Source organism: Mastomys coucha, unplaced genomic scaffold (assembly GCF_008632895.1).
Source record: "Mastomys coucha isolate ucsf_1 unplaced genomic scaffold, UCSF_Mcou_1 pScaffold22, whole genome shotgun sequence".
Classification (NCBI taxonomy): Eukaryota; Metazoa; Chordata; class Mammalia; order Rodentia; family Muridae; genus Mastomys; species Mastomys coucha.
Window position 1 is genome coordinate 88,200,653 of NW_022196905.1, and position 14,366 is coordinate 88,215,018.

The 14,366-nt window shown below is 42.4% G+C and overlaps 1 protein-coding gene and 1 pseudogene across 1 annotated transcript; both read left to right on the forward strand.

The window, feature by feature from the left end:
- Positions 1 to 985: 985 nt before the first annotated feature.
- Positions 986 to 8,019, forward strand: LOC116104598 (annotated as a pseudogene).
- A 914-nt stretch (positions 8,020 to 8,933) lies between these two features.
- Cxcl13 (C-X-C motif chemokine ligand 13) lies at positions 8,934 to 14,003 on the forward strand. The gene is made up of 4 exons (XM_031391092.1): positions 8,934 to 9,064; positions 10,647 to 10,779; positions 12,868 to 12,948; positions 13,198 to 14,003. Exons 1-4 carry the CDS (start codon positions 9,004 to 9,006, stop codon positions 13,250 to 13,252), a joined length of 330 nt encoding a protein of 109 aa, XP_031246952.1. The 5' UTR covers positions 8,934 to 9,003; the 3' UTR covers positions 13,253 to 14,003.
- The last annotated feature ends 363 nt before the right edge of the window (positions 14,004 to 14,366 follow it).

Consider the following 14,366-nt stretch of genomic DNA (forward strand, 5'->3'; position numbering starts at 1 on the left):
GGATGGATCTAGAGAATATCATCCTGAGTGAGATAACCCAATCACAAAAGAACACACATAGTATGCACTCTCTGATAAGTGGTTATTAGCCCAGAAGTTTGGAATACACGAAGGACAATCTACAAACCATAAGAAACTCAAGAAGAAGGAAGACCAAAATGTGGACACTTCACTCCTTCTTAAAAGGGGGAACAAAATACCCACAGAAGGAGTTGCAGAGCCTAACTATGGAGCAGAGACTGAAGGAAGGACAAGCCAGCCTAATGTAGCTATCTCCTGAGAGGCTCTGACAGTACCTGTCTAATACAGATGTAGAGGCTCACAGCCATCCATTGAACTGAGTACAGGGTCCCCAATGAAGGAGTTAGAGAAAGGACCAAAGGAGCTGAAGGGTTTGCAGCTCCTTAGGATGAACAACAATATGAACTAACTAGTACCCTCAGAGCTCCCAGGGACTAAACCACCAACCAAGGAGTACACATGGTGGGACTGATGGCTCCAGCAGCATGTGTATAGTAGAGGGTGGCCAAGTCGGTCATCAACAGGAGGAGAGGCCCTTGGTCCTGTGAAGGTTCTGTGCCCCAGTGTAGGGGAATGCCAGGGCCAGTAACTGGGAGAAGGTGGGGTGGCGAGCAGGGGGAGGGAGGAGGGAACAGGGGTTTGTTTTTGTTGTTGTTGTTGTTGTTGTTGTTTGGAGGGGAAGCTGGGAAATATGACATGTAAATAAAGAAAATCTCTAATAAAAAAAGGAAAAAAAAAAAAAGAAGGCCACCAACAGGCCATACCAGTCAGTTCTTGAGAAAGGGAACTGGTGGGATACTAGAGGTACAAGAGAGGCAGTTCCCTCTTTCCAACTCCCGTGAGCAGTGCGCTTGTTGTTGTGGGAGCACATCTAAAGCAGAAACAGTGAAACAAAGAGTGAGGGAAAAGCTGAGCCGTCTCACTTTCCAACATGGCAACAACCCTTCAGTGTTCGAGGGCCGGAATGGGGGAAAACACCATTCTTGGCTTTTTGGCTAGTGCTCTACCTCCAAAGGGACGGGCATGGGGCAAATATCCAAGCAACAGGGGTTACACATGTGCTCCTGTGATGGAGAAACTGGTTCAGGGTCAAGTGGTGTTGGCCTGCAGCACATCAGTGAGACTCCAAATCTCCCACTGTAAAGGCCAAGAACTCTGTTTTTGCAAAGAAACTCCACAGGGGCTGAACTCCAACTCCAGAAAGAAAACCACAAAGCCAACTTGAGCAAATGTCCTACAGCAATGCCCCTCACCCCACCCCTACTCCCCACCTCCACTCCCACCCCGACCCCAGTAACAACAGCCAGTCAGGCTACAACAGCCGGGTCAAGGTACCTGAGACATTCTGCAGAAAATAGATAACCTAGCCATCCTCTTTGTCCAGTGGTTCTGTCCCTGTCTTTGGTTCCTATAGATTATGCCAGAAATGAAGTTTTTAAAATATTAACTTGCTGACCCGCACAAAAATTCCCCAAGCTTGCCATAACCAAAATAAATAAATAAATAAATAAATAAATAAATAAATAAATAAACAAATACCCCACACCCCTAGACTCGAGGCTCTCACTTCTGACCCACTGTGACTGTGATGGTGAGAGTCCTTGCTCAAGAGCAAATAAAGCCCCTTGTGTATTTGTATCAGATTGGCTCCTCAGTGGTCTAACACCACAAGAGATGCAGCCTGAAGGAATGGTGAGCAGTAAGCTTAGGGAGGGATTTGTCCTCTTGCCATAACAATCACCATTATGTGCCATCTCATTCCACTTCCCTGGCAGCAGTGTATGCCTGGGAGATTGAAGAAGAGTAGATCAATCAGACTTACTCTAAGCATCTACACTCAAAGTCCACACTGGCCCAAAGAGAGGTCCTTGAATCATACAGATGCTGAGGTCTACTCAATAAATATTTATTAGTTTATTTGAATAGCAGATGTGTGGCTGAGATATTGTAGAATCTGGACAATGAGACAATAGAGTATAGCTGAGGGTGGTTGGGGAATATTTTTTTTTTATTTTACACCAACTTGAGACTCCACAGTAAGCACATATATACAGGAGGAAGATGAGTTCTGGCCCAACTCTAAGCATAAAAATTATCCATATATCTAGCCTAGTCACAATTGATGTTTTGGAGGATAAATAAACAAGGAAGCCTTATCTTGAAGAGAGAGCACAGCATCTGGGTTTAGGAAGGACGCATTCATACAGAATGTAAAGTTGGAGTCCTTAGAGAAGGCACTCATCCTGCTGCCTTCAGGCTTCTAGTTGGGTTTTTCAAAGTCCTCCCATAAACAGCCTGAAAACTGGACAGGCAGAGCTAAGGCAGGAGATGAAGCTGAGAAAGGTAAGATCTGTGGGAGGATTTATTCACACCAGAACAGTGGGAAGCCCTTGAAGCAAAGCAACAACATGAGCATCCATTTTGAGAAGCGGATCTCACTGCTGTGTGGAAAATCGATTGAACAGGTCGTAGGAGAGGTGCTGTTGCCATGGGAACGTCTCCTTGACATGGGTTTTGAAAACGATAACTAGGTAGCTGGAGAGACAGCTCAATGGTTTAAAAGTTATGCTGCTTTTCGAGAGGACCTGAGTTCAGTTCCTAGCACCCATATTGGATGGCTTACAATTGCCTGCAACTACAGCTTCAGGGGATCCTCTGAGGGGATTGACACACATATAGTATACTCATAAATTAGGGACAAAAAGATAAGTCTTAAAAAATAAAATATTTTTAAAGAAGTTATATATGTGGTGGTGATGAATATGTTAATTGTTCCTATTTGATCATTATCCAAATCTATACACATCTTGAAATATCACATCCTATCCCACAAATTTGTAATCTTAATTTTTAAAAAATCATTTAAAAAAAAAAACACCTATCGTGCTTAGGAATCGAAAAGGACAATGAGCCTAAAGAGACGTAAACACCATGGAGATATTTTAAGAACTAAAAATACCAGCTGTCAGAGACCAAACAGTGGCTTATTAGGAGATGGAGTACCCGTGCCTGTCAGGCGTCTTAACAGATAAGTGATGATACCATTTGCCAGAAGTTGGAATACTAGATAAATCCACTGTGTGGATACTAAGTTCAGTTTTGAATATGATTGAATGGTTATCTAAGAAGAAATGGCTAGAGGTAAGCTACTGGATAGATACCAGTGTGTATGACAAACATCAATATAAGGCTGAAGGCGTGGGCAGAACGCGCTGCCCTGGGGAAGAACACTTGCAACGAGAAGAGATTAATGGCTGCTTAGTTGCAAGAAAAACTGGCAAAGAAATGTGAGACAGAGGTAACCTGAGGGTAACCGGGCAACAGATGGATGTGCCAAACCCCTTCCATGAAGTAGGGCTGCTCTGCCGGTTATAAGTCGACTGGAACCTCAGCCTAGGGCTTCCCACACATTAAGCAAGTTTTGTGTGCATGGACTATAGCCCCAGCCCTAATAGGGATGTGTTTTCTGACTCCTATTTATGATGTCAGGATTCCATTCCTAGCTGTAAGACAGATGTGCTAGGTAAAGAACGCCGATGTTAATATAATGTATACATTACAGAATCCAGACGGGAGAAACAGGATGAATACTGCACTGGTGTCCGTTGCTCTGTGTGTCTTAAAAGCCCAAGACAAAAGGCTCGATCGTCAATCACTTTGACACTGGTATGTGGTAGCCTTGCTGTATTCAGAAAGCTTTCTAATCACAGAAGGTTCAACTCTAGCTGCTGCGGAGGCCAAATGTGATCACATGTCAGAGAACTGACGTGCATTTTGATTTTGCAACCTCCAGACGAAGAAACTGGATTTGGCCCAGGTTTTGTTGGATTGTTTCAAATTTTTAGGGGTTTTTCCTCCACTCCATGATGAACATTTTGGCCTAATGAAAAAGCCTCAGCGCTCGTGATGTTGTGCTGAACAGGAACGAACAAGATTTTCAAATTGCTTTGAATATTGTGCCCTCTAGTTAGCGCACTGCACCAACAGACACTCTTTACCTGAGGCCAGAACTTTTCTCCCTGAAAACGGTTTTTGTAAGAAATGCTGCCACCTAGCAGTCGTCTGGTGAATTACAACTTCAAGAGGTAATCGCTTCCTGTAGGCACAAAGGTGTGCAGTGTGAACCTGAGTGACATTTTAACATGTTAGAAGTGACTCACTGTCTAAACCACAGCCATTTCATCATATCTTTTATGATTTGTGTTTTCTCAAAGGTGAAAAACAAAATCTGGCACGTATTGAATGGAATATGCCCAGAGACTTAGAAGCACTTTCTAAACGCAATGATCCAATCCTCTGGCCCCAGTCCCATTGTTACTGTCACAGGAGCCAGCATGCAGAAATTAACAGGCCAGTAAGCACTGGTGTTGGGGTGTAAACCCAGACCACTGGCCCACAGGATGCAAAGCTTTGCTAAAGGTTATCCTTAGGCAAATAGATGGCAGCTGTTACACAGATAAAACCTTTTTTTTTTAAAAAAAAAAAAAAAAAAGGTCAGTTTCTGTTTTCTAGCTGAGTGAAATGAGTGGGGGTACGATTTTGAAGTTTGTCACAATGGCCTTTGCCTCCAGTTATTATAAATTAGTTTAAAAGTAAAAGGAATTTTCATTTTTCATATCAATCATTCAAAAGCCTAGTATGGGCCCTCTACTCAGTGCCTGCTGACCACCTAGACTGGCAAATGCTGTCTCAGTAATGCCAACCCCCATTTCAATGTGCTTTTTACTTCTCAGTAACTTCACAGAGCATCCCGGCTCCGGCCACGGCTTTGCATTTAGGTCTTATGGCACGTGGACCACTCTTTGTCATCTGGGTATCACACTGGACAGACAATTTATACAAATGAATGCTGAAGGTGACCTGAATATGTGTAGGATCCCACTGAAAGGCTGGCTGCAGTTCTCTCTACAGCTTATGGTCAGCTATGCCCTGTCTCTCAGACTTTAAAATGTGTTCAACTTCCTGAGAGTCTTGTTAAAAGACAGAGCCTGGCATGTGCTCTGTTGTGGTGATGGTGGCAATGCTAGGCATACAGAGGTCTCCTGCATGTCAGACAAGCACTGCCACTAAAGCTAGATCTTCAGTTTGGTTTTTACCTTCAATTATTTTGAGACTGAATTCCATTCTGTTGCCCAGGCAGGGCTGGAATTCAGTTTGATCCCGTAGACCAGTCTTGAAATTTCAATCCTCTTGCCATGGGCTCCTGAGTCTCTGGGACTCAGCCAGTTCCTGAATGACGGTGGCCATTTGTAGGCGACACGTTAAAATCCCAGTAGTTTAAATGAGTCTAGAGAAAGAATATGATTTGTACAAAATCAAGGAGAAAGTTTTCCCCTTAATTTTTAGATTCCCCCCCACACACACATTTCTTTATGTATTTCTAAAGAAAGACTCCCACAAAGCTATTTTTAAAATAAAGCCGTTTAGGGTGCTGAAATGGCTCAGCAAGCACAGGCTGCTGCTGCCAAGCCTGACTACCTGAGTTCAGTTCTTGGAACTCACATTGTAGGAACTCACAATCTCTGCAAATTATCTTCTGACCTACACACATCTGCCAGGGTACACACATACCTACGCATATTCATGAGCATGTGCGTGCACTCACACACGTGCGCACATGCACATACACACACACACACACACACACACACACACACACTACAGATTAAAAACTAAAAGATAAAAGGTTTTGATTTGGTCCTATCAGCTCAAATTTCTTGTTCCTGGGCTTCTAAGATTTTAGAATACATACATCTACTCTAAATGGTATTAGAGAATCTGATTCTGAGACGATCTGGCTACCAGAACTGCCCAACCCCCAATCCCATCTTGAGGCAGAAAGGATAGCATAAATACAGAATTCTGAGTGTTAAGGGACTAAAAATCAAACTCAGGAGTTCTCTGGAATCACTTCTCAGGCCTGGTGGCCCTTTTAATCAAAGGCAGCTTAAAGAGAGTGGAGGCAGAACCGGGACTGGATACTGAGTACAAAAGACTGGACCATTTATTTCAAACAGTGAAGGACAGAGGCAAAGGGGTATATGAGAGAGGATAGGGAGACATCTGGAGTTTATAGAGGCAGTTAGGGGATGGGAAGTGAGCTGCAGCTTCGGGGGTCTATCTGCAAGCCTACAATTTCTCCCTCCTTATATTGTCTGCGTCAGCAAGACAGGCTATCTTGGGAGAGAGCCCAGCCCACTGATGGCGGTTTGAGCAGAGCAGCTATAACTTCACAAGAATTCTACTTTTTACAACCAAAGTATTCTACCAAAATCCAGGTTAGAAAATTCCTAGATTCACTCAGAGTTCTTTTCCAGGTACGTTTGTCCCCACCATTTTCTTGAGATTCTCACATCACTCATTTTTGCTGTGCCACAGGGACATGTCTGTCTATTAAGGGGTACCTGCAGTAGGTCCCTTTTCTGGAGCTTCCTGACATGTGATCACAGGCTTCAGCATATCAGCACTGTCCTTCAATCCTCCTTTCTCCCCTCCTTTATAATCTCGGGAGTTATTCTGAATAAATTTCTTAGCCCAGAGCCCATCCTCACATCAGTCTCCCAGGAAAATCAATGACCCACTTTGATTTCAAATATTTGGAGCATCTCAGTAAAGAAGTGTTGAATTCTTTCATTCAGTGATAGCAAATGGAAATAGGACAGAATGAATTAACTGTTTAAAGAATGTGTTGCCACACACTCATAGGAAAGAACTTGAACTGGGAACATAGTCCCATAATAGAACACTCGCCTAGCATGTTCAAAATCCTGGATCATTCAATTCCTGCTACTGGAAAGAAAGAGAAGGAAGAGGGAAGGGGAGGGAAAGGAGGAAGAAGAGGAGGAGGAGGAGCAACTTTCTAATGGCTAGAACTGCCAGACAGAACAACATGGTCTAGACTATTGTTCCAGTAATTATGGAAGAGCTGTTTATTACACAGAGGATCTCTCTCTCTCTCTCTCTCTCTCTCTCTCTCTCTCTCTTTCTCTCTCTCTCTCTCTCTGTCATACACACATACACACACACACATTTACCACCATACATACTGAAACACTGAAGACACTGAACATTCACAACAGTAATTAATTCATAGCACCAAACTGTTCAGGAAGTCATTCCAGAAAACTAAACTTGATTTCTGTGGCCCAAGGTATGTGATACATCTACCTTTATTCATGTCGGCTCAATGGCCTGCAAGACCAGACTGGCCATTACCCACCCTTCCTTTAAACCAAAGAACCCATAGCAAACTGGATAAGGCTATAGGCCAATTCTTTCCTTGGTGGCATCGACACCAAAAGTGCTTAAGTTAAGCACTCTACAGATCAAAGCCCTCAGCTGATGTTCTAGTGAGTCTCCACTGACGTGCTTCTCAGCTTATCAGCTTACAAAAGCAACCACAGAGATGCTCATCTCAAAGCTGTTCCCTCCTGATTTCATTGTGTGTGACACAGGTACACCAGGGACTGAACACATGCTTTTCCCTTTCAAGACTCCCATCATCTGTAACCATTATCTCAGACGGTAAAATGAGGAGGTGGGAAAGTCTGGTAGAAAAGGCTACTGCAGCTGTTGCTTTTGCTCGGGACCATAAACCACACTTCTCAAGCCTTCATTACCGCTGCCAGTGGGGGACAGCCCCCAAACTACGAAAGAATCAAGGAAGAATATGAGGTGGCTGAGCTGGGGTCTCCACATGGATCGGCTTCTGTCAGAACCACTGTTATCAACATGCCCAGAGAGGTCTCTGTGCCTGACCATGTGGTCTGGTCCCTGTTCAATACACTCTTCATAAATTTCTGCTACCTGGGCTTCATCGCCTATGCCTACTCAATGAAGTCTAGGGACCAGAAGATGGTGGGTGATGTGACTGGAGCCCAGGCCTACGCCTCCACTGCCAAGTGCCTGAACATTAGCATCCTGGTCCTCAGTATCCTCATGGTTGTTATCACTATTGTTGTTGTCATCATCATTGCTCTGAACACTCGTAATCTTTAGACTTAATAGAGGATTCTGGCTTCTGGTCCTGATGTGCTCCACCATCCGCAGCTGCATCCCTCCTTGCCTCTTTGCCCCTCCCTACACGCAGGTGTAACACTCATTTATCTATCCACAGTGGATTCAATAAAGTGCACTTGATAGCCAAAAAAAAAAAAAAAAAAAAAAAGAGGAAGAAGAAGAAGAAAGAAAGAAAGAGAAAGCTACTGCTCAGTCAGCTTGAGCATCTACATGTGAAGGAGTGTCTGTCAGGTGAACAAATATTTACCAAGGGTGAGCCTGAGACTCCCTTGCAGGTGCCGGGGACATAATGGAATAATGCATCCTGGTCCTGGTGTCATAAAGCTTATATTTGAACATAGGGAAGAACTTGGCAGGCCTTTCACTATGAGAAGTGATCAAAGCCACGATGACTTCGGGCTTTGTTCTGTAGTGCTTAACTTAAGCACTTTTGGTTTTGAAGCCTCGAAGGACAGAATTAGCCTACAGCATTAGCTAGTTTGCTGTGGGTCCTTTGGTTTAAAGGAAGGTGTGTGGGTAATGGCCAGGGGCCAAAGCACTCCTGAAGAGTAGTACCTTGGTGGCCTGGCAGGGGTCCTGCGGTAGACAGTTCACCTAGCCTGTTCTAGAACCTGGGTCTGATCTCCAGCACTAAAACAAGACAGCACTTGAGGGTTCTCCTCTTTTTTTTTTCACCCTCAAATCTCCACAGCATCCCTGACATTTTTAATCTACATTTTAAAGAAATATTTGGTTATACTAACAGTGCTCCAAGGAAGATTCATAAATTTTGCAAGATGAATTTCTTTTTCTGTAAAGGCAAGCTCAGCAATATTTTGGGAGATGTGAAAACTGACATCGCAGCTGACCTACGGAAGACAGAGGCAGTGGGAGGGCCCTCACTGGTATAAATAAATAGGAGTCTGGAGCTGGGAACCCACGCTCAGACTCAGAGCTGAAGGTTGAACTCCACCTCCAGGCAGAATGAGGCTCAGCACTGCAGCCCTGCTTCTTCTACTGGCCAGCTGCCTCTCTCCAGGTCACGGTGAGAACTTTCACTTATGGTTTCCCTGAGCTTTACACGGAAACCTTCCTCAGCACTTCTTTAATTAAAACTGGGAAGGCAGTCTTAACCAAAGGGGGTGAAAACATTCAGTTGCTTCTAGATTTTGAACTGTTAAGATTCCTGGGGATTTAACTCTTTAAAAATGGAAGCTTTCAAAGTGTTAAGATTACTTATAGAAGAGATGCTGGAGGGTGAGTGTTCATAGGATGCATGTTTAGTGTGCGCATTGCTCAACTGTCAGCTCAGTCTCCAGAGGGAAGACTTCTTTGCATAGCTCTTCTTCACTCTGCCTCTCCACACCACTCCTCACCAAGCCTTGGTCTTTGGAGTGCAGTGTTCTAAATGTGATTGCACATGGGAAGGCCTGGCACTCTGAATACAGCCTGTGTGGGAGTCTGTCTCTGGGTGAATAGATAAGTACCTAAGTAAGTGTACAGCTGAAGCAGTAGATGCGTGGGCAGAAAGAAGCACTCTGGCTTACAGGATAAATCATTACTCTTAAGATGCAAAAATCCTCCCATCCCCATGCTAACTCTTCATGTGTCTTCTTTTTCAACACTCGTTTCTCTCCTCTTCCATGGATCTTTCCCTAATGGTGGTGGCAAAGTTACTCCTTAGGAAATGCTCTGTCCTCAGCATCAGCATAGTCTGTTTATAACCCCAGTTCTGTGGCATTCTAATTGTTTGCTGTTCAGCCCTCGAAACTGTAATTGCCTTGAACTTCACATTTTTACTTATAAGATAGAATTTGATAAATACCTTTTGTTTGTTTGTTTGTCTGTCTTGGGAGGCAGGGTCACAGTGAGTAACTTTTGTTTGCTTGTTTGTTTTGGGAGTCAGGGTCACAGTGAGTAACTTTGAACTTAAAAGAAGAAAATCATCCTTCCTCAGTCTCTCAAATGCTTGGATTAGCCAGCATCAATTTCTTCTAAAACAAACTAAACTTAGGTTTCATGAAAATGCATGAGATGAATTACCAATAAAGTGTCTATAACCAGTAAGTATTGTGGTTGAATATAGTCTTGAATGTTTATCATTAGTTCTCCTTTGGTAATAATGTATAACTAACATAGAGAGCCAATATCTTAAACATAAGTGGAGAAGCATCCTCCATGTGTTTTCTTAGAGAAGTGGAGGCGATGGACAGATGTGCTAAGAAGAAAGGTCTCTGGGTGAGATGCTAGCTGTCTTCAAAAACCTCTGACAGGATCCTGTCCTCTGCTTTGTGCACTGAGACTAGAGATCAGTTGATTTCACACTACGTTAGTTGTAACAAAGTTGTGTGCCTTTAAAGCATTATCAAGTCACCTGAGTGCCAACATGCTGCTGAGACAGTCAATGAAGGTAGTGATTGTGAAAAGTTAAGGTCATTTCAATTAAGGTTTTGGTAGAAAACATTTGAGAGGACTCAAGGCAAACCAGAAATACACACACTAAATGTAGCTACAAGTGCTGGCTTGAAATGTTTGACTCTTCAAATGCGATATAAAAAATTAATAATTCAGTTCTACATCTATGTTATATGTCCAATGTGTCGGAGTGTCTGATTCTGTGTTCACAGGTATTCTGGAGGCCCATTACACCAACTTAAAATGTAGGTGTACCAGACTGATCTCAAACATGGTCAACCTAAGCTTCGTAGATCAGATTCAAGTTATACGCCCTGGGAATGGCTGCCCAAACATTGAAGTCGTGTAAGTTGCAAGGAAAAAAAATTACATAATTTCTCTCTCCTAGTGAAAAATCATATGAAATATATTTTCAACCAGCAAATTGGTATGGTAGTAAGAGTCTCAGAGTCCAGTTTGATGTTACTAAATACCTGAAATGACTAACAAAAAATTTGAGGTATTTAAGTATTATATTTTTTAGCAATCCAAAACTGCTATACCTTTGCTCACTCACTTTCTCAAGCCACTGCCCTGAGACCTATCTGTTGTGGTTATAGAGGCTGAAGCTGGTCAAGGAACTTAAATCATACAGACCTTAGGAAGCTAACCTGCCTGCCAGACCTGAAGGCAGGGATGGAGTCAGGCCTCCATCTCATCTGCACAAGCCCTGGAAGGAAGCTTACAGAAGTCTCTTCCTCATTGCTGGGACCTCGCTGTTTATTGGCAGCACTTCCCAGTTATCCTTTGGCCTCTTCATGCTTCTTTTCCTCCCTCTTCATTCATCTCTTCATGGCCAGTACTATAGAGAAGACCCAGAACCTCACAGATACTAGACCAGCTTTCTCCCATTAAGCCCCAGTCCCCTAGGATTTCCTCAGGCTTTGTAAAATGTGTAAGCAACTATGCTCATTTGTCCCATTTTGGAACAAGTGCTTTGTCCCTGGGGCAAGATATATTTGACTTACAAAGTAGAAATATGAGTTATCAAAAATACATGAAATTTTTTCACTAGGATAGCATTAGATTTTTACCAATGACTTCACCAATGAGACTTCTAAATAAACCACAGTTATTTCCCTCAAACTCAACAGTGAAGTCTAGCTATGGAGTCCACTGGCAGGACACAGCATTAGAACTCTTACTTTTGGCTACATTTCTCCCCCGCTGACTCAAGGCTCTCACCACTCAACCAAGGGAAGAAGCAAACTCGAATTGTCTCTGCTTTCCTAACATCAATTGTTTTGAAATAGTGAAAGTTTCCCTTATATTTTCTTGAAAATTCAGCATTTTGAACACTAGACAGATATAAGAAGTGGAAGCTGCAAATTAATGTGAAGAATCCATATTAGTCAGGGGTGAAAACACGAAATGACACAAACCTGTTTTACTACCATGATTCCAGAACCAAACTGGAAGGTGCTGCCTTGAGAATTCATGTTCTTGCTCCATGATTTATCTGATACATCAAGACACTGTTTTTTGTTTGAAGTCACACAAGTTAATATGCACAATCTTCTGGTTTCCTGTTGCTTGGAGACCTTACTTTTCCATTGCAGGGAGAAACCTTAATGCCATCTAAGAACTTGGTAACTATTTAGGTCACAACTAACTCCTGGAAAGTGGTTGCTAAAAGTGCAGGTTCTGGAGTCAGACCTTTACGGAAATTCAAATAAGCCTGCTGCATCGTATATTTGCTGTACAATCTTGGATGCATTGTTTGAACTCTCTGAGCTTCAAGCTCATCGTTAGACAGTGGGAAGGTTAATAGTTGTTCTAGCATAGAACTTTTGGAAGGATGACTTAAGATGACCATATTGTCTGTTATACTTTTCACGTGGCATGCAGTAAGTACAATACTTAACAAAGGCCAACCATTATCTGTACATGTTGGCTCTGCTGTTGATCAATTTCTTATATCAGGAAAGGCCTCGCCAAGTAGTGGCTTGGAGGAAGGTCACTGAGACCAATTGGCTTTGAAATTTCTTCCATGTTAATATATATATATTTTTTTCAAATAGAATGTTTTCAAGTCAGTATTTTCTATATGCTATTTTGTTCCCTTGAGTTCAATGGACAAGCACATTTGAATGATGCCAGAATATAAGTTTAGAAGTGACACAACTTTGGGTCTTTCTCCATTTCATATAAGGATTATCAACAAGACAGTTGCTTATGACATATGAGATTCTGTCAACTTTGGATTCCAATGTTAGTCTCCTCTTCCTCAGGCCTCATACCACAAATCAATTTATTCCAGATGCAAAACACAAATTTCACTCTTCTATAAATAATTATTTTTATAACCAACTCTCTTCTCTATTAAACACATACATACACATGGCTCACCAAAGTGTACAATGTCTCTTTTTATTTTTGTTTATTTCTCCCCAGGATCTGGACCAAGATGAAGAAAGCTCTATGTGTGGATCCTCGTGCCATGTGGTTACAAAAAGTATTAAAATTTTTCAGAAGGTAAGTTAAGCATACCATGAGCTTTCCTTAGCCAGTCAAGTTAGGGAATACTTTACAATTAGGAAAAGTTTGTAAGACAAACGCCTGTTCTGCTATTGTCACAAATAGACTAGAACTGGGTTGACTATTCCAGCAGCTCAGTAAACTGAGACCAGTGTACACATCAGCCATTATATGATGTCACCAGAGGAAAGCTATAGTCTCCTGTGTGCATTCCTCTAAGTGTAACTTTTTGTTTCTAATTCACAGCAAAAATCTCTCTTCAACTCCCCAAGCTCCAGTGAGTAAGAGAAGAGCTGCCTAAAGCCACTGTCACCTCAAAAGGCACCTGCACCCATTTTATCTCTGCTCTGAATTTTAGTTATGCCCTTAGTTGAAGAATTTCCAAGAAAATACCTTCCCTCTACAAACAAACATGACTGTAGGTAAAACGATCCTGCAGGAGCTGAGAGGGGACACTCAAGCTCCTTTGCATACTCAACCCACATTCTTGTTCCTTAAGGAAGGATATTTGGGAACAGGCATTTAGTGACAACCCACTTCAGATGCATTTGGTAATAGACCTGTTGTTTAATGTTAAACCATCCTAGGTTGTAGAGGAATGAAAACGTACATGCCGAATCTGAACCTGTAGCTCATATTAACAAGAGGTTTACGAGATGGACTTTAGTTATTTTGCACCCTTGCAAAAAGCAGGCTTCCATAATAGTCTCCAGAAGGTTCCTGGGAAGCTGATGCAATACCAGCCTAAGGTGATACAGAACAGGTCTCCTTTAGAGAAAAGCTGCATGGGGGAAATAGTCCTTCTACTTTGAAAGGTTGCTTGTATAAGATTTATTGTCTTGGATTAAAACCAGTAACATCGAAAGACCCTTAGCTTAAAGCTCCAGGCTCTTCAGCAGTGTACAAATATATTCCTTTGCACTGTGACCCTGATGATCTATTTTTATTGTTCATATCTTTCACACAGACAAAATACCAGGCTCTTGTATCAAATTCTCTAATGGTTCCTATTCATCTAGTGTCATTCAATAAACTTAATCAAATATTTTGCTTATGACTGGTTCGTTTTTTAACAAAAAAATTTCTCACATCGAGATGTTCTTCAGCTGTTCCCAAGGAAATTTAAGATTTCAATCATGTTCTTTTTTTATCTGCATATCAGAGTCCTTCACAGTTGACCCCAAATTATGTCATCCATGAGAGCAGTTATACAGTGGGAACAACTTGGCCCTGAGGCCTATTCCCCCAGGCATGCTAAATGAGATTTCCTCCAGAGTTCAAACTCTTACTCAAACCCATCCGCACTGTCTGTTTACATGGATTCCACAACTCTCCAATGTTCATTTGACAAAGTGTTGGATTGATTTGACAAGCAGAGGACTCCAGCGCCATTCTTTCCCAGCACTGCACTGAGG

Coding starts and splice junctions, on each gene's coding strand:
- Cxcl13 (XM_031391092.1), top strand. CDS start 9,004: ATGAGGCTCAGCACTGCAGCCCTGCTTCTTCTACTGGCCAGCTGCCTC. Junction 9,065..10,646: donor CTGCCTCTCTCCAGGTCACG/GTGAGAACTTTC, acceptor CTGTGTTCACAG/GTATTCTGGAGGCCCATTAC. Junction 12,949..13,197: donor GTATTAAAATTTTTCAGAAG/GTAAGTTAAGCA, acceptor TCTAATTCACAG/CAAAAATCTCTCTTCAACTC.